The following is a 22,133-nucleotide window of genomic DNA, read 5'->3' as shown; positions in this document are numbered from 1 at the left end:
AACCCCAAGTGGGTAGCTGGGCGCTATACAAACTCTTTATTATTATTAATAATAATAATAATAATAATAATAATAATAATAATAATATTGAAGTGTTGGAAAATGTGGGTGCATTCACTGTGATAGCTCAGGATCAGATAAAGGATAAATTAAAGGAGATTAGAAAGAAAAAGAGCAATTCATTTATTCATGTATCTCAGTGCATATTTTTCATTTACAAATGCGTGTTACATTTAGTATTAATTAGACATGTTCAATATATAACATTTACATTATGATATTCTGATAGCACATCAATTATTCATATATATTTAAATAATTTAAAATATGTGTTAGAATTTAGTGAAGGTGCATTTTACAGGATTCAGCAAGAAGCATGCCTGTTTCAAAATAACCAGATAAGTGTAATAAGGCTTCATAAAGATGTGTTAGGCAGAGAGGAATCTTCTACATCCTGGGAGACTTTGTGCGAGCTGACTTGCAAAAATCCTCACTGAAGGCCACTGTGTTCTCAGAGCCAGCCTGGCCTGCTCGAGTCACTAGGGAACATCATTATTGAGAGAGCTGGAAGCAGAAAACCAACAATGTGTGTTGTTCAGCTAAGGTACGCAGAACAGACACCACCTCAAGAATTTCAGAAGGCACTTTTGGTGCTAAGAAAGCTTAATTAACTAAGGGTTAGAATAGAGGGGTTGGCGAACAGAGCCTGAATGCATCATACAATGAAATGATCAAATAAAATGCAGTCAAAATGTTGTAATATTAAGCTTATTGTTTTTAGTACCAATATATTGTCTGCTTTAATAAACATCTGGATATATTATCTGCACTAGTTTAGGGTGTTGATTTGAATAAAGTCTAAAAATATTTATTGTGGATTCTTGCATGTGTCCATCCATGGTAAAAGAAGTTTGAAGCTCACTAAGAAGTAAATAATACTGCAAGTCTCAAAGCACTAATGGTTGCCCCAAATGCATCATCTACATGGGATATGCGGGTGGTTCATGGGTTATAATCTACCTTGTTCCCTGTCTCCGGTTGGTAAACTGGCATCCACTGTGCTCTTGAGTGTATGAGATACTGAAAACTGGGCCTTACTTTGCAGAAGATTGCAAAAACCATATCAGAGGTGTCAAAGAGATTTCGCTATGTCCACCTGAGACACTGTGTCCTCCACACCGAGATGAAAGAGGCATCCATTAGTGAAAGATTGCCTTTTGAATCTTTGCTGTCTAAATTAATAGGATCTGAAGGCATTGTTTCAAAAATATATGTGCTTCTTGTTTACTTCCTTTCCTCCCCTAGATGGCCATACATGTCATCATGGGAGAAATTTTTTAAAAGGTTGATAACCTCAGAGCAATGGGAGGTCTTAGGGGCAGACATAAATAAAAGTTTGATTTCTGAAAAAAATAGGGAAATACATTAAAAGGTCATTTATAAATGGCATTACACACGTATGAGGCTCCAACATATGTGTTCATCTACAGGACATAAGTGTTGGAGAGGATGTGGTGAGAAGGGAAATACTATTTACATATGGTGGGAATGCGAAGGAGTAGCAGGAGTTTAGGAAGCTGTCCCGATAAGCCCCTTAGAACAATGGATCTTGTTGTTGATTTGAGACCTACTGGATATAAATATATGAATGGTTCTGAAAGGACCTCACAGGACAATGCCTGGGAGATGCTAAGTTTTACACTGCATTAAAAAAGATGGAACTCTAATAACTAACCTAATAGCATACTATGCTTTGAAACTCTTTCGCGATGAAACACCTTTTTAGCAGTGTCAGTGGAAATCACTTATACTTTGAGGGGGTGCTGGAGCCATTAACGGATTAGTTGTCTCAAGAACTAGAAAATACAGTGTGCTCCTATTATTGGAGAGCGATAAAGTTATTTCTTTGAAGTCTTGGAAAGGGAAGGAGAAATGGGAGGGAACCTATTGGCCTGGATGAAACCTAATGTTGGTGTATTAGGTGACTTTTTTCTCCAGTCAAAGTCGTCCTTTGAGAGAAAGTGTTGGGGAGGGAGGAGGGACTGGTAAGTGCTTACCGTGAGTCTGTAACATTAAAAAGATGTGAACGAGATGCATGGTAGTCACTTTTAAATTCATTAAAAACTGATAAACATATGGAGAAAAAATATGTTGAGTAGATTCCTATGGCACACAACTGCAGTAAGATATAAAATATAAAGTACCCCCTGCCGTACATTATAAAGATATCTTGTGTCCTTTATAAATGAGGTGACGCAGAGAACAATAGATTACTCTCCTTTGACTTGCCTTTTGGGGGGATTTCCAAGATCTACATAGGGCACAAACACTACAGGGTTATTTGATTGGGCTCTAGGTCTTGCTACATGAGAGATAACTATGCATCCAAAGGCAATTTGGCCTCCTAGAGTTGAAAAATATAAGATGGAGTTGATTAGTAGGCTGGGCTATGAAAGCATTGTACTGTACAAAGAAGTCAAGAAAGGAACAGGATCAACTGATAGGGCTTGAGCATGAGATCTATTACTGGATTGTATAAAAGAGCCTAACAAGGAAGATGTATCAGGGTAGGAACATAATTAGTAGTACCTTTATTTAAACTCTGAAAATAGAAAACTAGAATAGTGGATATGTTGTTCCAAATACTAACAGCAAAATTATAGACGAAGGATAGAGTGTATGTAGTAACAAACTATGCAAGGTGTATACACTATGATTTTATCGAATAGATACATGATGTGATAGGGACTGGGTGTTCAAAGATGGGGGAGGACTAGGTTAATTGGTTTTGGAACAATTGAGATTTCACTGTAAAATGTCTATTTTGTCATAAATGCCAATACAAATCTGTTTACAAAAAAATATATATATTCAGCTTGAGGAATGCCATGAATCTTCATTTTAAAAGAATATAACCGTTAGCCCGCAAAGACAAGCAGGACATCTCCAACCCTAAATTCAAGACCATTTAGACCTCCCCAGCACCTTCCTATCAAAGTATGATGTTTATAGAATGAGTCAAAAGTTTGGGAATTTAATTTGGATACTAAGTTACTCTATTAGTCTGGGCACATCTGCAGAAAAAATGGAATGTTGAGCATGTATGATTTATAATTAAGCTACACCCGCCTTTAAAGGTTATCCTACAAAGTATTTTTTGTAATATATATTTTGTCGCACTTTTTTATGAGTTTTACTTAAATAGAAACTATGTTTGGTACAGAAAATTAAAATAAAGACAGGAATCCTAAGTGACTACAGGATGGATTCCTCAAAATACATAAAAGTAGCTAAGCAATACAAATAGCAGTTAGTAAGTGATTTGAAATAGGAGTTGTTATACCTGGCTTTTCCAGAGGGTTTATCCCCAAACATATTGCTTTTTGGCCTCCTGTTTTTGTTGGCTTTACGATTCTGGGCACTTTACCACTGCTGATCAGTGCTAATGTGCATATGCTCTCCCTGTAAAATGTATTTATGGATTGGTGATTCCATGATTGGTATATATGATTTACTGCTAAGTCCCTAGTACAGTGCACTGTGTGTGCCCAGGGCCAATAATTCAAATGCTGCTAGTGGACCTGCAGCACTGATTGTAATACCCACATGAGCAGCTTGTAAATGTATCTCAGACCTGCCACTGCAGTGTCCGTACGCAGTTTGGTACTGCCATGTCGACCTGGCAAATGCACCCACTTGCCAGGCGCTAACCTTCCCTTTTCTTACAAATAAGACACCCCTAAGGTAGGAATGAGATAACCCCGGGGCAGGGTGCAGTGTGTGTGACACATCCTGATAGTGAAATACAGTACATTTAATTTTCCCCTATTGAAAGGCTATCTGTCCCATAGGATAGAATGGGAGTTTATTTATAACTTCTTATAAATATAACTTCCCATTGGGACAAGGTAGAAAGTAGGAGGTTAGTATGCCTGAACTCAGGATATAAAGATGCATCTTTTAGTAAGGATGAGTGTTATATCCTGGGTTGAAAATACCACTTTTAGATAGTAGGCATTTTCTAGCTTAGCCATCCAGTGTGCCTCTACTAGGTTTGCATATTGACTGTCTGGCTTTTGAGTGACAGGGGCTTGGGGACGTGCATTCTGTTCAGACAGGCACTTGGGGGGGGGAGGAGTTCGGTTTATCCTGCCTTTCCAGGGTGAGTATGGGCTGGACTGAATAGACCTGGGCTGCATTCAGAGTATGGCGAGGAGATTTCTTTCACACCTGAATGGGTCTGGTCTGCCTTGGACAATGATGTCTCCACCTCCTGTCGGGCAGCTGTAACAGAGAGGACAGAACTGGTTTTGGATGGGCAAAGAGCTTCTCTGCTACCAGAGAACAAAAGAATTTGTGCTACAAAAAGTAGGGCCCAGACCAAGAGCACTGTGGACTTCAAGAGAAACCTCTGCCACAGATAAGAGCTGGAAGAAGCTGGAGGAAAAGTACTGCCCCTTTGCTGTGTGCTGACTGTGGTTTGCCTGCAGTAGCTGTTTCTGCCAAGGAGAGGAACTGTGTGCGTATCTTGCTTGACAAAGCATCTACAAGGGCTTGAGGTAGAGCTTGCCCCCTGTTCAGGAAGTCTCACGAACAACAAAGACTTCATCACCCTTCTGGGCACCGACTCCGGAACCGCTGGTTTCAGTCGCTGCCGTAGAAAAGAGCAGCCGACTGTGTCACTGTGTCTATTGCTGGGTCCGTGTCCTGAAGGCACCGCAGAGGGCATCGCCGCACTTCGCACTGCATCCCGGGTCTCACCGACGCGGCTGGGTGACCATCACCGAGCTGTTGCTTGCACCACGTCCTGTGGGCACCGCACTCCTCACCACCTCATTTCACTCTTTCTGGACTTCACTGACACGGTCGCTGCCCGACCCGAACATCGACCGGCTCTGTCGCCTGCACCATGACCTACCATCACCGCATCAAGCAATGCCTCATTGCGCATCGTAAGCCTTGGCCTCACTGACGCCGTTGAACAACCGCCACCGAGCTGCTGACTGCACCGTGCCGCGAGACCACCGCGTGCTGCACTGCTTCCACTTCGCATCACAACCACAACAGTTGCAGACTTGTGTCAATGGGATCAGCAGCAACAAGAAAGGTACTGTCTACAAGTCTGTCAATGCTTTAGCTGGCCTGTATCCACACGGTTGGCTGGAACTGTTAGACTCTGTTGTTTTCAGCATCGCAGTAGCCCGGACGGGGCTACCAACTGGGAAGAGCTGTGATTTTGAGATATTTCTGCAATTTAAAGGTTATCTTGCAAAGTTACTATTTTTACAGTATTGTATGTTGGATATTTGTCGTATTTGGTCTTGTTGGTTTATATAAAGTGTTGCTTATTTTTCTAGACTGGTGTGGTGTCAATTTGTAGTGTTTTCTCTGTGTTAATGTATGCATGCACAAAATGCTTTCCGCCCTGCCTCTAAGATAAACCTGCCTGCTTGTGCTACCAAAGGAGTGAGCAGGGGTTATTTTAGAAGTGTATCCCCCTTACCCTGACTAGGAAGAAGGGTCCCTATCTGGACAAAGGTGCAAACCATTGACAACTAGAGACCCCCATTTCTAACAGGATTTTTAAGAAATACAGTAACTCTCCAACAGATTAGTAAATCTTTGCACTGCAGAAGGGTACACATCATCCTTCATGGACTGGTTTGGGTAAATAAACAGCAGCAGATACAAGCATTAGTAAAGCATATAGACCACACCTATAACCTAACCTTTTGACTTTGCCCTTAATTGTAACTGAACTGAAAAAACAATTCATCACTGCACATGCACACATGTTCATCATGGTGCTGCTTCGGTCATTTTAGTTGACTTAATCACTAGCTCCAACTTCAAAAAACAAAAACATGATGTAGGAAATGCTTGAATTAATCTCAGCCACTGGCAAACACTTGAGGCTGCATCCCAATCCTTCGCTCTTGGGCCAACATGCAACCTCAGCTTGGACCCAGCCATATGCAAATCATTCTTAAACCTGCTCCTCATTGGAATTGTCCAGCCCGAAATGCTAGGTCAGGTCCTCCCTGAAACTGAATACAAGCAACCCAGGACAGGATTACCACTTAATAAGGCACGTCAGCCAAGTACAGCTAAGTTCCAGTGGCACAGTTAGCCCGGGACCCAAGTCTGGGCATACTAGTCACACTTAGGGAGTCAACTACAACAACAAGGTGATGGAGGGAATGCTGGAATTAATCTCAGCCACTGTCAATCGTTTGAACTGCAACCCGCAATCCATCGTTTTTTTGTCCACCAGGCCATCTCAGTTTGGACCCAGCCATATGCAAATCAGTCTTGACCCTACTCCTCATAAGAACAATCCAGCCCAAACTGCCAGGCCAGGTCCTCCCTGAACTAGAATACATGCAACCCGGGACGGGTTTTGCCCTTATTAGGGCTTGTCACCAAAGTATAGCTTGGTTCTAGTGGCTTAGCTTTTTTATGATGGCATTCATGGCATGTCCCAATGCAATATGGTATACGTGGGAATGTGTCATCATGACAACCATGATCCAGCAGTAAAGTAAAACTTGCATATAAAAAGTGTGCAAGTGCAATAGTGATTTTTAGATGAAGGCGTGGCCCACTAGCATCTTGCTGCTGCCAAGCCCATCAGAATTTTTATTTTTTTAATGTAAAGAAGAAAGAAAAATGGAACAGGAGAAGCAGACGAGTAACTGAGGTGTCGAGGAGAGGAAGAGTGCCTTGATAGTGGTCAAGTCAATGCTGCAGAGGCTGATCAGCCATACGTGGGAGGGAGCAGAGTTTCAGTCCAGGGTTTAGAAAAGAAACTGACCAATCTGAGCATAATAAGTGCCGGTGGAAGCAATGGACTAGCAGGGGATGGAGAAGCAACACAGAACATGGGGGCAGAGATGAAGCAAAACCGAAGACAGCAAGAAAACCTATGCACCTTGGAGTGCTTGAATGTCAGCAGTGGACCATACAACTCATCTAATCAGTAGGAGAGTAAAGAAGCTGTTCCCCAGGTGAGGGACAAGAACAAGAAAAGGAATGAAAGCCACTGAATGAGAAGCAAGGTATTGAGACTGACAAGAATGCCAACCAATGATACAAAGAGGCTCTCCGAAAGCTAACTGCAAGTATTGGCATAGTTCAAATACTTTTTTTGACAACATAAGCCTAAACTTATCTGTCGGTGATACCCAATGTTCAAGAAAAAAGTGAAAAGTGTCTGAATGGAGAGAACAGAAAAAACAAGAGTAAAACTCCCCCTTAGCTCCTGACTAAATGTGAAGTGCAAAAGAGACAGCGGTGATGCTAATTTAGAAGGGTCACCATGTGTATATGCCCACAGATTTCAGGGGGGAAGTTAGCTGAGCTGAAGTTGAAGGTTAACCAGCAAATTACCTGGGACCCTCAGCTTTGGCTCAGTTCTCTCCATTAGTGATCAGTAAATCGGTAAATCTGTCCAAATTCACAATTCCAAAGTACCCGGTTTTATTACTGCAAAGGCTTCAAAAGCTGAAAGTAGAAATCCATTCTTACTATATTTTGTGCCCCACCTCCTGCCATAATCTTTCTTCCCGCTCTGATGTCTTGGCTGCTTTTCATTTCACTGCTTGAGTTTAGAGGAAAGAGCTTTTTATTTTTATAGGTCTTGTGGGTTGATCACCTGTCATCTTAGTGTTATGTCTGTGTGTTCCCATACTAGAAAGGCCATTTTAGTCACTGCACGCTCTGTAATCTGTCTTTCCACAGGCATGTGCAGACCACCCATGACCTATTTAGGACTGCAGCACCAAAGGCAAGCTCACCAAATGCAGGCCCGTCTGTGCCTTGTCCAGGCACAGGACCAGGAATGCTGTCACCTTTGCACCCCAGGAAAGCAGAGAACATATTTTAGCTCTCTGCACCAATCCCCTGAATAATCTTTCACCACCATGACTTCTTTCCTCCTAATTTGGATTTCTCAAAACAGCTAATGTCAATACTTCTACTCCTACCTCCTCCGAACATCAAGCTTTTTCATCTCCTTACCGTGTTCCTTCCATGTTGATCATTTCTTACATACTGTGCTTTAGTCTCAGATTATTAAATTAAGCATCTTGATTGCATTTGTACTGTGGCAGTTGGAATGCAGCAATTTTGAAATCTATCCCAACCTTTTCTTTTTAGGTCTGATCAAGGATTCAGAAACCTTTCCTTTGATGACAGCTGACAGACCAAACCTTTCCATCACGACATTATTTATATATAAACTACCTGGACCAGTTATGGGTTTTCTAGCTTCACCACTTTTTTTTCATGCTGAAAACTGTAATGAAAATCATTCTTTATTACCCAGTTCTTTTAGGTCACATTATTGTAATATGCTCTTCCTAGGACTGCCTGGCTATATTTCCAATGGACAACAACTGGTTTAGAATGAGGCTGTTTTCCTAATTCTTGGTCTGAGGTGAAAGGTTTAATATATATTTCAGGTAGAGCGCGATAGAAAGTAAAGGGCTTTAGCGGGACAACAAATTGATTACCAGCTTAAAGGCTACTGTTAAGGTTACACATTGAGCGAGACACAGTGCAACAACAGGATGTGTTCAAGCACTGTCGAATAAATTGAATGCGTTGCCATGATAGAAAGGCAGGATTTAAGACATAACTTAGCATTTCTATTATGTTGAATTTAATTGTGCTGCCAGCGATGAAGATTACCAGTAAGAGGTAGGTTTAGTATTAACAGGATGTGTTCGAACGCGGTCATGAAATCTTTTTGATACATGTTTATCAAGCTAATAGTTCTTTTTTATTGCAGTTACCGGACTATGGGTTTTCCCGTGGATGGAATAGACACTTTGTTTTAAATTGAAGTAAGCCCTTGGACGGGTTAAAGAGAAGCAGTCACTCTACTGATTACACTACGTGAATTCAGAGTATTAAATGTTTTTCTCCGTGAGTTTGGATGCACATTATATAGAATGGATCAATGAGAAACATTAGGATGGAAATACTTTAATTGGTGGGTCTTTAACTGCACGCTTGCACTCGTTATTTTCTATCACATATTCAATACCTAATTTCAAATGGAATTAAGTTTATAGTATGTTCAAGTTTCCTAATACACGGCCCAAACGTTCAACAATAAAGAAAATACCATTCTGCTATTCAGAAGATGGCTATTATTTTCATGTGCCCAATGACCGTCCTCCTGCTCTCTCCTCTATTTGCCCATGTGTCTTCTGATTTGCACCCAGGCCCAGAAGAGCGGCCCTTAACGCATGCTTCTTCAGAATGTTGCTTCTGAACGTTCTAATTGATACACACAACAACCCCGCCCGAGCCTCTGCACTCAGCACTGGCGATCGCTTTAGTCGAGATCTGGAAAAATACTGTGCTGCGTCACCTTGACAGTCCTAGATCAGAGATACCTGGAAGTTTGAAATAAACATGCTTCTTTCTCCACAGATGACATTCATCTCAAATACTCATAGATTTCCCAGTATGTTATTGGGGACAGTAGTCACTTCATTTTCACTGGGCATATTTGAAGGGCATAGCTTCCAAGTGTTAAGTGTGCACACTCACAGTATGTGTGACATTTCCAGGAATGTAGTGTGCCTATGTATGCTATTCCAGTGCTTTACGTGTGATGCTTTAAAAAATAATTCAATCCAGAAATCCCATTCATACACCTGAAAGAATTCCAAGTACTCAGTGAAAACTAGAGAGCTTCCCTGCTCTTTTGAGGGCACAGATTAATCTTTTGGAGTACAAACTAGCTGAAGATTGGAGAAAGTCTCTTAAGCCTAGTAAAGGTATGGACAGTGCTGTATAAATAACAATACAACACAATACTTTCCAGAACACTCAGAAAGCTACTTTTCCAGTTGTACTCAATATTGTTTTTGACTAGGTGCTTTTAAAATGCAGAAAGAGCCAAGATACTTAAGTGCCAAACCTAGTAATAGTATTGCCTTAAAATGCATTCCAAAAACATTTGGAGTTATTAAAATTAATCATTTTACATTTATAGCATTTAGACATCATTCACATCTTACATATTTCAATCAGCAGTGTATTTTGTGTCATACTACGCTTCAATAGATTTTATGTTATGGTTACCCGATTTAGACAGCAAGACTAAATAAGCACCTAGATACTGATGGCAAATTTGAAATATCAGGCTGACTTAGCTTGCATTTCTGCTCTTATCGCATAATTGATCTCCTATATGCCTTTTGAAAGTATTAATAGCAGTATCCTCACAACTGATGCTGAAATTAAATGCCATACATCTACGTCCTTTCTATGAAGATCGTTCTTATGGTACCCCTCAATCACATCTGATATGTCATACTTCAAAATGTCATCTAAAATAGTTCATTTAATTATGATCACCTCATCTACAATACACAATCCCTCTAAAAGATAATAATATATGTGACCTCTCCATGAGGAATCAAACAAGTATGCAGATATATATACACACACACACAGATTACAATTCAGAAATGTGCTTGTTAGCTGGTCCTATAATAAAATATTGTCCTCCAATTAGAAAATGTGTGCTATATTTCAAGGGCATGAAAAGGACCTTCAGCACTCAAAAGGTTAGTATTTGAAACTGAATATGTAATTTGATCATTCATGAAGGATTACATTATTCTAAGACCATCACAATGAATTAACAATTGGAGCCACTAACCTTGCCAGGTCTGAAAAAGACCTTTGTTAATCCAAATTTGTAGTCGTTCTCACATAAGCCCAAAGCTTTGAACAAAGCCTGTAACATAAAACAGAGATATTAATCAGTCACATTGCAAACCACAAAAGTATCTTCAAAGCTAAAGATATACCTCTGAAACATCAATAGTTGTATTCAGCATGAAGAGAAAAATTAATGTTACAGTCAATTAATGTTGTCACTCATTAAATTAATTCCTACCTTGCAGAAGAGTCTTGGATCCAGCCGAGTCAGCTTAGCCGGCATATACTTTTTATACATGTTGTACAGTTCATGAAATGAGGCTCGCGATGGGAACCCACCCTGCATCAAGTCCAAAACAGATACCATACCTGAAAAATAATTGACATATTGTCAAGAAAAATAAAATGCAATTCAGAAACAAATATGAAGCTCAGTTTGAGGAGTGTGCTGATCACACTTTTGGGCGAATGAGTTTCAAAACTACAGAAATCACACAAGTAACTGATCCTCAAACTGGTATACAACTGCCTTAAACAGTCCCCTTACAATTTTCACTAACATTTGGGTGGATGTAGGCATAGGTCCCGAAACAAGTTACTTCAGTTGAAAAGATTCTCCAAGGCCACTTGCCTAACCCTAGCCCAAGTATCACAGTCAAAATGTAGCAATTGACACTGATTTGTTAAGAACATTACATTGTCTTTCCAATGTAACACCAGTACAGTCTAGCCCGCAACACAAACCTAATCATCAAAGAACATTTAAAGTTATAAGTAGCCTGGTCTGCTTTAATATCTAATTTGCAAATAATATTAATACAAAACATGATCTGTTTGTTGATAACTTCTTGCTCCATACCAAGTAAAAATAACTGTCTCTAGTAGAAAAAGGTATATGGTTGAAGCAACCTTCTAGTAAGGATTGAATAAGATCATGGCATTCATACAATGTGAAATAAGAAAAATGTACCTGATATTTAAGGAGTTCTGAAATGAAGCACATGTGTGTGCTTAAAATTAACAGAAAGTGGCAATCTTGTTTATTTATGCATACAAAGGATAAAAAAAGCTGAGACCTAGGTATGTGTTCATTTCGTTTTGGTGGCCATGGTCCGTTGACGTAGTGGTTGGGAAATTAGAACAGAAACAGCACGTATATCACCTAGACACCTATGATAAAACTGTATTTTCTTTTCTTGTAACTTTTTAGAATGCATACAACCCAGCTCTGAGGGGTAAATGGGTGCAGTGCAATCACAGTACCACAAATATGCAAGATATTAAAAAGAAGAATGGCACGAAATAAAGAGAAGTAAATGTTAAAAACTATGTGCCAGTGATTAGCTGTCATCGAAAGTGGAAAGAAATGTGATGTAGAATATCATCTACTGACCAAGTAATACATAATGGTTATTGACTTTTCGTTGGACTTACAGCATTCTAAAAATGCGCCCAAAATACTGTATTTGGGGTGAAACAATGGAATTCCACACACTTTGGCTTCAGAATGTAACTGTAATTGTGCACCCTTTTATCTTAGGGACTTTCACTTGATGTCAATCAAACCAAAAGTTACTTTCAAAATGTTGTGTTTGATGTACAACTGTTTAAACGTCTGTTGCCCCGATTACTTCGCATAAAACAGTATGAAAAATAAAATCGGTTACCGACATCCAGTTTAATTTTACTTAAAAATGACACTATGGTGCCACTCAGGGAAGAGAAACCAGGTTTCCACAAATGTCTGTTTGCACATCTTTGGTATTAAGTGTTGTTATTGTAACAGAACAGAAATATGACGGTGAGCTGACCAGGCAGTGCCAGTGGGCGGTAAAGGATTGCAGTGGCGAGCCTATATAGGCACGGGGAGAGAGATAAAATCAAGAATCGACATGGCGGTTGTCCCAAAAAATGGGATAAAAAATGGGGCAAATGGAACACGTACCAGGGTTAACTATGTATTTCACCTACTAGTGAGATGGAGATGAAAGAGAAACGATGGAACAGATAAAGTGTAGATGGCTGAACAGAAGTGAAATTTTGTTGCATATGTAATGTGAAAATTACGGAGATGTGATGTATTGAATGCGGATATATTTGTGACTGATATGTTCTACAAAATAATTAAAAAATCCTTAAAAAAAAAAAAAGAATAGACATGGTAGAACCAGCCTACATTTGACGCATCTGCAGGTAGAGGCCTGGAACGACCTTCCCAGGAAGAACCTATTTAAAATCGGTAATAAATACTGACATTACATCATATGGACTCCTAATCCAAACACACTTAGGTTATGATTACATCTTAAAGTTTAAGTAGGTTATTGATAATGTTTGAATTACAGATCATCCCTGGCTATGAAAACCACTGTACGAGTTGATAACAGATATTGCGAGATGAGGTGTGTCTTTTGTGGTTACCCTCAAAATTAGCTCCCTTATTTCAAAACATGTTAATCTACATCTGGTTACCAAATCGAAGAGTGTAGTGGAAGTTCAGATTATCAATTTTCGGTCCACGGACTTAACCAATGGAACCAACTGCCCAGCAAATCAGGAATGCGCCCTCTTTACTTGCATTTTATAAATTAAGAGCATTGCTGTGTCACTCCATCTTCAACTGCTACATAATTCATTTATCGCCTTTCAACCAATTACTTTAAAAAATCCCAGAGACCAAGTTTGTGTTTAACTTTCTAAAGGCTTTAAAATATTGTTATGAGTATACAGTTATAGTAGTCCAATACTACTGTTCAGTGCTCAATTAGTAACATAAATGTGCTTCGCCCAAAGCTTATCTTATAAATCTGCTACTGCACAAAGTCACTACTCTTCAGTGCAGGCGCCACAAACCACTGTCCACAATGCTAGCGTCACCCCTGCCGGAGACTGGGAAAAGGGAAGGGCAAAGGGGTACAGAGTGCATTATCGTTAGGGAAGACATAATGATGTTCATATAACATATTAAAGTACTTCGTATCTTACGTGACAAATATGAAATACAATTGAGGAAAACATGGTTGAACCCTTACATACATCAAATCGAGATATACTGGTCAACGTAGGGTCGGGAATTCAACCCCAAAGCAGGGTTCATTACAAATACAGCACAGCATTTCCTTACAATAAACATCTTGCTCAGTTTCTGATTGGTTGTCAACTAGAACTAACTGCTAAGAACTACAGCACAATCTTGAAATCGGATTAATTCTTTATTCAGCTCTTGATACAGAACTGGGTAGCAAGATTATTTGTGCTGCTAAATTGTGACAACTGTCACTAAACATCTCCACTAACTGATCTTGGCACTTGGATGCAAACTCTTTCAAACTATATATTTTTTATATGTTTTAAGTAGTTTACAATATTTAAGCCACTGTAAGAAAATGCAAGCAATACACATTGGTTGCTGCCACTTCTAATCCATAAATCAGGTTTGGAAAAACAACACGTCCTTAACTGACTATATCTAAACTCACATCAAGACATGCTGGTATGCTACAGCCTTCTGCATATGTTTCTTTAAATGATGCTTACCCTTCTACTGCTTCAGCTCCCTCAAGAATAACCCTAATAAGGCTTTAAATGACCTCTTAATAAATTATCCTGTAAACTACCTTTAATTCTCTTAGCTGGGTTAGAGGGATTTGCTACAATATTAAAGTACAAATATTGTCTCTCCTTGATCTCATCAATATCTAATTCCCAGCATTTAATTTACAATCCCTGGGTTACATGTAGGGACATTTAACTAAGAATTTACAAGTAAATGTTATGTGCCAATTTGGTGTAAGCTGATTTCGCTATGTTTAAAGGAGGGAGTACAAGCACTTTAGCAGTGGTTAGCCGTGGTAAAGTGCATAGAGTCCTAAAGGCAACAAAAACCGGTTCAGAAAACAGGAACGCAAAGTTTGGGAATGACCATGGAGAAAGGGACAATTCCAACAGCTGACATTTGCGGTTGTATGTTCGAACCATGCATGCATCTACACGAATACCATTACAACGTGGTCCAAACCACAAATGCATCTTACAACGCATTAGTTTACCACACAAGTCATTAGAACTCCAGTCTACGCAACAGTAGAACTTAAAATCCAACATCAGTTCAACAACCCTTTCTTTAAGGTGAGTCGTTGATACCGCTTGTGTGTTAAACAAGTGCGTAGAAAAGTGGATGACTGCAATAGAGCCTCCTTAGTCTAAAAATTGCCTGAGTTTTTCAATCACGGCCAAAAGTGCTGTTTCAGTGCTATGCTGAGGAATAAACCCCATTTGAGTGGAGTGGAGGAGTTTGCTAGATTCCAGTTAAAGGGAGAGATGTTGACCAACATGTTTGTCCAGGAGCTTAGACACTCCTGGCAGTAAGGAGTTTCCCAGACACATAGGATCTTGGCTTGGCCTTTTCAGTAGCAGCTTTACCCACTGTGTGTTTCCACTGCTGGGGAACAGAACCAGGAGACAGCAATAGATTCAGTAGTTCTAGCAGGACAAGGAAGAGGCTCTCTGAGCCATGTTATGAAATATGGAGTGGGGGCTGGGTCAAGGGGGAACCTGGCTTAACTAGGCTAAATAAAGCCAAAAGCTGGTATGGGATGATGGCAGGAAAGGCCAAAAGGCCTTGTTCTGGGTAACCCACAGATTGACTGTCTGTAGGTACTTCAGTCTCCTTTGTCCTGTCAGGAAAGGAGGAGTAAATATCTGATATAAGAATAAGGAGGCTAATATGTTCCTGCAAGCAACTACCGGTTCTGGCAGTCTGTTTTAACCTCCACAAGCAATTTTAGATTTTGAAATATTTCTATGGGAGAGTTGGAGCTTTCTCTATTTTGGTGGTGTAATAAGAGGCTTGTGTGGGTTTGATCTCAGAATGATAATTCCTGACTGCATCCCTATACTCAAGCTTACTCGGTTCATTATTGTACTGCCTTCACTTTCTCTCTAGTCTGTCAAGTCAAGTTATGTTATGTTATGTTATGTTAAAGGTATTTAGTACCGCGCACATACACCAATTAGTTTCTTGGCGCTCGGAGACCAGTGGACAAAGGACACAGGGGAGTGGGGGCAGCTAGTCGTAAGCAAGACGGAACAGATACGTTTTCAAGAGTTTGCGGAAAGAAGGATAGTCAGGAGTGAGCCGGAATGAGAGAGGAGAGGAGTTCCAAGTGGACGGAGCAAGAAAAGAGAAACAGGCACCACCGTGCTTCTTACGTTTGAATCTAGGAGTGATCAAGAGATTGTGAGCAGAGGATCTGAGGTGTCGAGAGGGAACGTAGGGGAGCAGACAGAGAAAAATAAAGGCAGGGGCAGAGGCAAAAAGAGATTTGAAGATGGTGCATCCCAATTTAAAGATGCAACGTTGCGCAATCGGGAGCCAGTGTAGGGTTTTCAGCATCGGCGTCACGTGATGGTGTTTGGGCTGCTGAAAAATTAATCTGGCTGCCTGGTTTTGCACCAGTTGGAGTCGGTGGAGATGGTATGCGGGAATCCCCACGTATAGACAGTTGGCATAGTCTAAACGTGAGGTGACCAGGGCCATGATGAAAAGGGTAAGAGCCTCTGATGATAGGAACCTTCGGATCTTCCCGATTCTGCGAAGATGGTAAAAGCAGGCCGAGGTAACAGCGTTGATGTGCGGCCGCATCGAAAGGTCACTAGAGATAGTAACTCCTAGGCTCTTCACGGAATTGACAGTACAAGGAGTGGAACCAAGGGCAGGGGGCCAGAAATTGGGAGTCCAGGGATGTGGAAGCCCGCCGATCAGAACCAACTCTGTCTTGCTAGGATTGAGCTTCAGCTGGCTGAAGTTCATCCACTCATAGATGGTAAGCATTATGGTTTGAAAATGAGAGCAAGAGAGAGGGGAGGGGTCGATGGGAAAGATGAGTTGCAGATCATCTGCATAGTTAAAGGTGGTAACAGAGGAGTGACGAAGAGAGACTAGAAGGGGCTGCATATAAAGATTAAACAAAAGAGGGGACAAAGCAGAGCCCTGGGGAACACCACAGGAAAGTGAAATTTGGGGAGCAGAGAAGGTGGACAGTTGTACCGATTGGGAGCGGTGTTGGAGGAAGGACACAATCCAAGACCGGGCCGGGCCCGAAATGCCCACATTTCTGACACGGTCGAGCAAGATGTCATGGTCGACCGTGTCAAAAGCGGCCGAGAGATCTAGTAGCACTAGGGCCTGGGCCAGGTTCTTATCAGCCCCCTGTCTCAGTGTGTCCATAACCGCCACCACCACTGCCTTCGTGGAATGGGCCGTTCTAAAGCCTGCCTGTTGATCGTCGAGGAAATGAGTTTCCTCGATGAAGGTGCTCAGGCAGCGGGTGACGTAAGTCTCCAAGACCTTCCCCAGATAGGGGAGGAGGGAGATAGGTCGGTAGTTACCCAGGACCGCAGGGTCAGAACCGTTTTTTTTTTAAATAGGTACTACCACAGCGCTTTTGAAAGCATCGGGGACAGAGCCTGCAGAGAGTGAGCGATTTAGAAGGTCAAGAGGAGGGCCGGGACAGGCCATAAAGGCATCTCTTAGGATTTGGGGAGGGCAGGAGTCATTGGGGGAGCCAGAGCCGACAGCCTGGAGTAATGAAAGAAAAGTATCCAGGGAGATAGGGGGGAATTCATGCAGAGAATAAGGATTCGGAGGGGGAGGGCACTGACCTGAGACAAGGTGGTAGGGGGGATGTTATTTTTAATCGTGGAGATATTATCGATAAAAAAAGAGTTAAGGGAGTCGCACAAAGCTTGCGAGGGTTGAGGCTGAAGTGTAACACGATCAGGTAGGGAGAGTTCAGCCACGATGGAAAAAATTTCTTTTGTTTTAGATGCAGAATTAATGACTTTCTGGGAATAATGGGAGGATTTGGCCAAAATAATAGATTTTTTGTAGGATTTTAATAAATCAATATAAGTGGACTTTAATAAAGGATCATAATTACGCCTCCAGTTCAAGTTCGAATTTGTATAATGCACTACTCACCCAGAGGGTCTCAAGGCGCTTGCAGGAAGGGGGGAACTTTACTTATCAAATATCCAAGTTTTTAGTTGTTTTCTGAAGGAGAGGTGGTTCTGTGTAAGGCGGAGGTGGGTGGGGAGAGAATTCCAGGTCTTGGCCGCTAAGTAGGAGAAGGATCTTCCCCCCATGGTGGATCTTTGGATGCGTGGGATTGCGGCGAGGGCTTGATTGGACGATCGTAGTTGGCGGCTGGGGGTGTAAAAGGACAGGCGCGTGTTGAGGTATTCGGGTCCTAGGTCGTAGAGGGCTTTGTGTGCGTGGGTGAGGAGACGGAACGTTATTCTCTTGTTGCCGGGGAGCCAGTGGAGGTCTTTCAGGTGACCGGAAATGTGAGCTTGGTGGGGAATGTCTAGAATGAGTCTGGCTGAGGCGTTTTGGATGCGTTGGAGTTTTTTCTGTAATTTGGCTGTGGTTCCGGCGTAAAGGGTGTTTCCGTAGTCCAGTCGGCTTGTGACCAGTGCATGGGTGACCGTCTTTCTTGTTTCGGTGGAGATCCAACGGAAGATTTTTTTGAGCATACGTAGGATGTTGAAGCATGATGATGAGACGGCGTTGACTTGTCTAGTCATCGAGAGGGAGGAGTCCAGGATGAAGCCCAGGTTACGTCTGTGGTCCGTAGGTATGGGTGCGGTTCCCAGGGCCAGTGGCCACCATGAGTCGTCCCAGGCGGAGGGGGATGATCCTAAGATGAGGACATCCGTTTTGTCCGAGTTCAGTTTTAAACGGCTGTTCTTAATCCATTCGGCTACTTCTTTCATCCCTTCGTGTAGGTTGGTTTTGGCGGTATTAGGGTCTTTGGTGAGGGAGAGGATCAGCTGGGTGTCGTCTGCGTAGGAGATAATGTTGAGGTTGTGTTGGCGCGCGATGGATGCGAGGGGACTCATGTATACGTTGAAGAGGGTGGGACTGAGTGAAGATCCTTGTGGTACGCCGCAGATGACTACGGTGGCCTCTGATCTAAAAGGGGGGAGGCGGACTCTCTGGGTTCTTCCGGCGAGAAACGAGATGATCTAGTCCAATGCTTTTCCTTGTATTCCGACGTTGCTAAGGCGTTGTATAAGGGTGCTATGACAGACTGTGTCGAAGGCTGCGGAGAGGTCAAGTAGGATGAGGGCAGCTGTTTCTCCGTTGTCCAGTAGAGTTCGAATGTCGTCTGTTGCTGCGATGAGGGCGGTCTCAGTGCTGTGTTTGGCTCGGAAGCCGGACTGTGAAGGGTCGAGGGATTTTTTGGATTCAAGGAAGGCGACGAGTTGACTGTTAACAGCTTTCTCAATGACTTTGGCAGGGAAAGGGAGGAGCGAAATGGGGCGGTAGTTCTTGAGTTCAGTGGGGTCTGCTGTGGGTTTCTTCAAGAGGGCACTGAGTTTGGCATGTTTCCAGCTTTCCGTGAAGGTAGCGGAGTTGAGGGAGCAGTTGATGACGTCTCGGAGATGGGGTGCGATAATGGAGTCTGCTTTGTTGAAAATATGGTGGGGACATGGGTCGGTTGGTGAACCTGGGTGGATGGTGTTCATCAGGCGGATGGTGTCTTCAGTGGTGATTGGGTTCCAGGCGTAAAGGTTGTTGGAGGGGGTTTTAGTTCGGAGGTGGGTGGGGCGGACTCGTCTCCAAAGCTGTTACGTATGTCAGCGATTTTGTTGTAGAAGAACGAGGCTAGGGAGTCGCAGAGGTCTTGGGAGGGAGTGATGTCGTTGGTGCCGGCGGTGGGGTTGGTAAACCCTTGAAGATGTTGAATAGTTCCTTGCTGTTGTGGGCGTTGTTGTCGAGTCGATCCTTGAATGCGGATTTCTTGGTGGATCGGATAAGTTGGTGGTGTTTGCGGGTGGCGTTCTTGAAGGTGGCCAGGTTGTCAGTGGTTGGGTTTTTTCGCCAGGCTTTTTCAAGAGTGCGACAGATCTTCTTGGATTTCTTAAGGTCATCATTGATCCAGGGGGCTTTTTTGCTGCCTTGCTTGATGTGATGGTTTTTCAAGGGTGCTAATTCGTCAGCGCTGTGGGTGATCCATTGTGTGAGGTTGGTGGCTGCTTGGTTTGGGTCCGAAGATTTTGCAGGAGGGTTTTGGTGAAGCGATGTGAAGAGCTGGTCGGTGGTAATTTTTGTTCCAGTTTCTCCGGGGAATTGGTTGTGGGTGGTAGTCTTTTTGTAGTTGAAGTGAACGCAGCTGTGGTCTGTCCAATGGAGAGCTGTGGTGTGATTAAAGGAGATGTGCTTGCTGGAGGTGAAGATTGGGTTGAGCGTGTGCCCAGCATTGTGGATGGGGGTGTCAACAAGTTGTTTGAGTCCGAGATTGGCGAGGTTGTCCATAAGGGTGGTGGTGTTGCTGTCGTTGTTCTTTTCCAGGTGGAAGTTGAGGTCTCCCAGTAGAATGTAGTCCTCTGAGGGGAGGGCGTGAGGGCTGATGAAGTCAGTGATGTCTTCGCTGAATTGTGTGCGGGGTCCAGGTGGTCTATAGATGATTGTGCCTCTGAGTGTGGTCTTAGGGTCGGTGTGAATCTGGAAGTGAAGGTGTTCGGCGGATGTGAGGTTGTCATCGAAACTGGTCGTGATGCAGATGGTGTTCTTGTGTTCGATGGCGATGCCTCCTCCTGTTTGGTTGATGCGGTCCTTTCGGATGATCTTGTAGCCTTCCGGGATGGCTATGGCGATGTCGGGCGTTGATGAGGCGTTCATCCAGGTTTCAGTAAGAAAGGCGACGTCCGGCGATGTGGTGTTGAGTAGGTTCCAAAGTTCAATGGCGTGTCTGTGGACCGAGCGGGTGTTGAGCAGGATGCACTTCAGGTGGTTAGTGTTGGAGTTCTGTTTGGAGTCTGTGGATTTGGTGTGGATCCTGATGCAGTCGAACTTGCAGGAGTGGCAGGTGAAGGGTCCATGGGTTTGTCCTGGGGCGGCTTGGTTGCAGTTTGGGAGTCGGCCGGGGTTAAGTGCTGAGAGGGTTGTGGCGTCGTACGATATGCGGGTGGAGTGGATTTTGCAAGGGCCAAGGGGTCTGGCGCTTGGCGCGGTCCAGGCGCAGACGGGCGTAGACGGGCTTACCTTTGGCACACCTTCGGCGCGCATGGGGCGCGTCCAAGCGCGTGGACGCTGCATGTGTGTTGCTCTGACATATGTAGATAGTGGAAGGGGCGGAGCGAGGGCGGAGCGAGGGCGGAGCGAGGGAGGAGCAGCTGGGAGGCGGGAGCGGGGTGGAGAGCCGGGCTGGGAGGCACAACAACAAACAACAAAATGGCAGCAAGCCAAAAGCGAAAGAGGACGAGATTAAATGGGCAGTGGCACCGGCACAATCAGGCACAAATAATAAAGCAGGCAAAGCGAGCAGTGCACAGTTCAGTAATAATTCAAGAGCAGTCTATCAGTAAAGCGCTATGGTAACGATGAAATGAGCAATTGAAATTAATGGCAATCAGCAGTCTGGCAGTAAGCACTACGATACCAGTGATTGATCAGGGAGCAGCGTGAAGGAGCAACCGCTTCTGAGAAGTCAGGGCGGTCACAGCGCTTGGACGATTGTGTAGGGCCTTAAGTTCCAGTGGGAGGGAGGAGCAGCTGGGAGGCGGGAGCGGGGTGGAGAGCCGGGCTGGGAGGCACAACAACAAACAACAAAATGGCAGCAAGCCAAAAGCGAAAGAGGACGAGATTAAATGGGCAGTGGCACCGGCACAATCAGGCACAAATAATAAAGCAGGCAAAGCGAGCAGTGTCTTCTTAAGTGCTAACAGGTGAGGGGTAAGCCAAGGAGATTGTTTACTGTGCTGTACACCTTTACGCATCTTCACCAGAATGACGTGGTCCAGGGAGTTATTAATCCAATATAAAAATTGGGAATTTGCTACAGGTATATGCTAACCTAAATCTGGCTTGGACCTACTGAGGATGTATTTCAAGTCCTTACTGTCTAATTTCGCCCAGCAGCTGTCCTTAATCATAGACCAAAATGGACCACTAGTAGATGAGGGAGGATGCAAGGTGATGAGAATCACATAGTGGTCTGACCATATAACTCGTATGGGCTGTAATACCTGTAGATTTGGGATGTTACTAAATACCAGATCAGTGGTATGCCCTTTCTCAGGGGTCTGGCCACCGACCTGCTGTTAAAACTGTAGGGAGGCAAGGTCCTGAAGCAGGCACGTCTAGTGGAGTCCTCAGCATGGATGATAAAATCTCCTAGCAAGGAGAAATTTGTTTTATTGAGAGCCAAGTCTACGACTTTATCAAGGAGTGTATTGAGGAAATGAGTAGGAGAGCTGGGTGGCCTATAAAGTAGGGCCCCAGAAAAGGTAAAAGTCGGTGTAAAATTGTGAAAGACAAACGTTTGCAATCCTGAAGAGTAGATGGAGTGAAAGTGCCCCACAAATTGTCTTACAGATTAATAGCGATCCCTCCCACCTCCTTTGTTTTTGCAATTTCACAGAGAGATAAGGTATCATGGGGC

At 43.1% G+C, this 22,133-nt stretch overlaps 1 protein-coding gene across 7 annotated transcripts in view; it reads right to left on the bottom strand.

Annotated features, from left to right (window-relative positions):
• MYO6 (myosin VI) overlaps positions 1 to 22,133 on the bottom strand; it is a 924,144-nt gene that overhangs the window by 251,895 nt on the left and 650,116 nt on the right. For all 7 annotated transcript variants that reach the window (XM_086926522.1, XM_086926523.1, XM_086926525.1 and 4 more), the window contains exons 21-22: positions 10,922 to 11,052; positions 10,682 to 10,759 (exon numbers count right to left, since the gene is read on the bottom strand). In XM_086926522.1, the coding sequence (XP_086782648.1) occupies positions 10,682 to 10,759; positions 10,922 to 11,052 (209 nt within the window). The remainder of the gene's footprint in view (positions 1 to 10,681; positions 10,760 to 10,921; positions 11,053 to 22,133) is intronic.

The sequence above is a fragment of the Lissotriton vulgaris genome, chromosome 6, assembly GCF_964263255.1.
Source record: "Lissotriton vulgaris chromosome 6, aLisVul1.2, whole genome shotgun sequence".
NCBI lineage: Eukaryota > Metazoa > Chordata > Amphibia > Caudata > Salamandridae > Lissotriton > Lissotriton vulgaris.
Note: the sequence above shows the minus strand (reverse complement) of the source record. Positions and strands in the feature narration are given on the sequence as shown.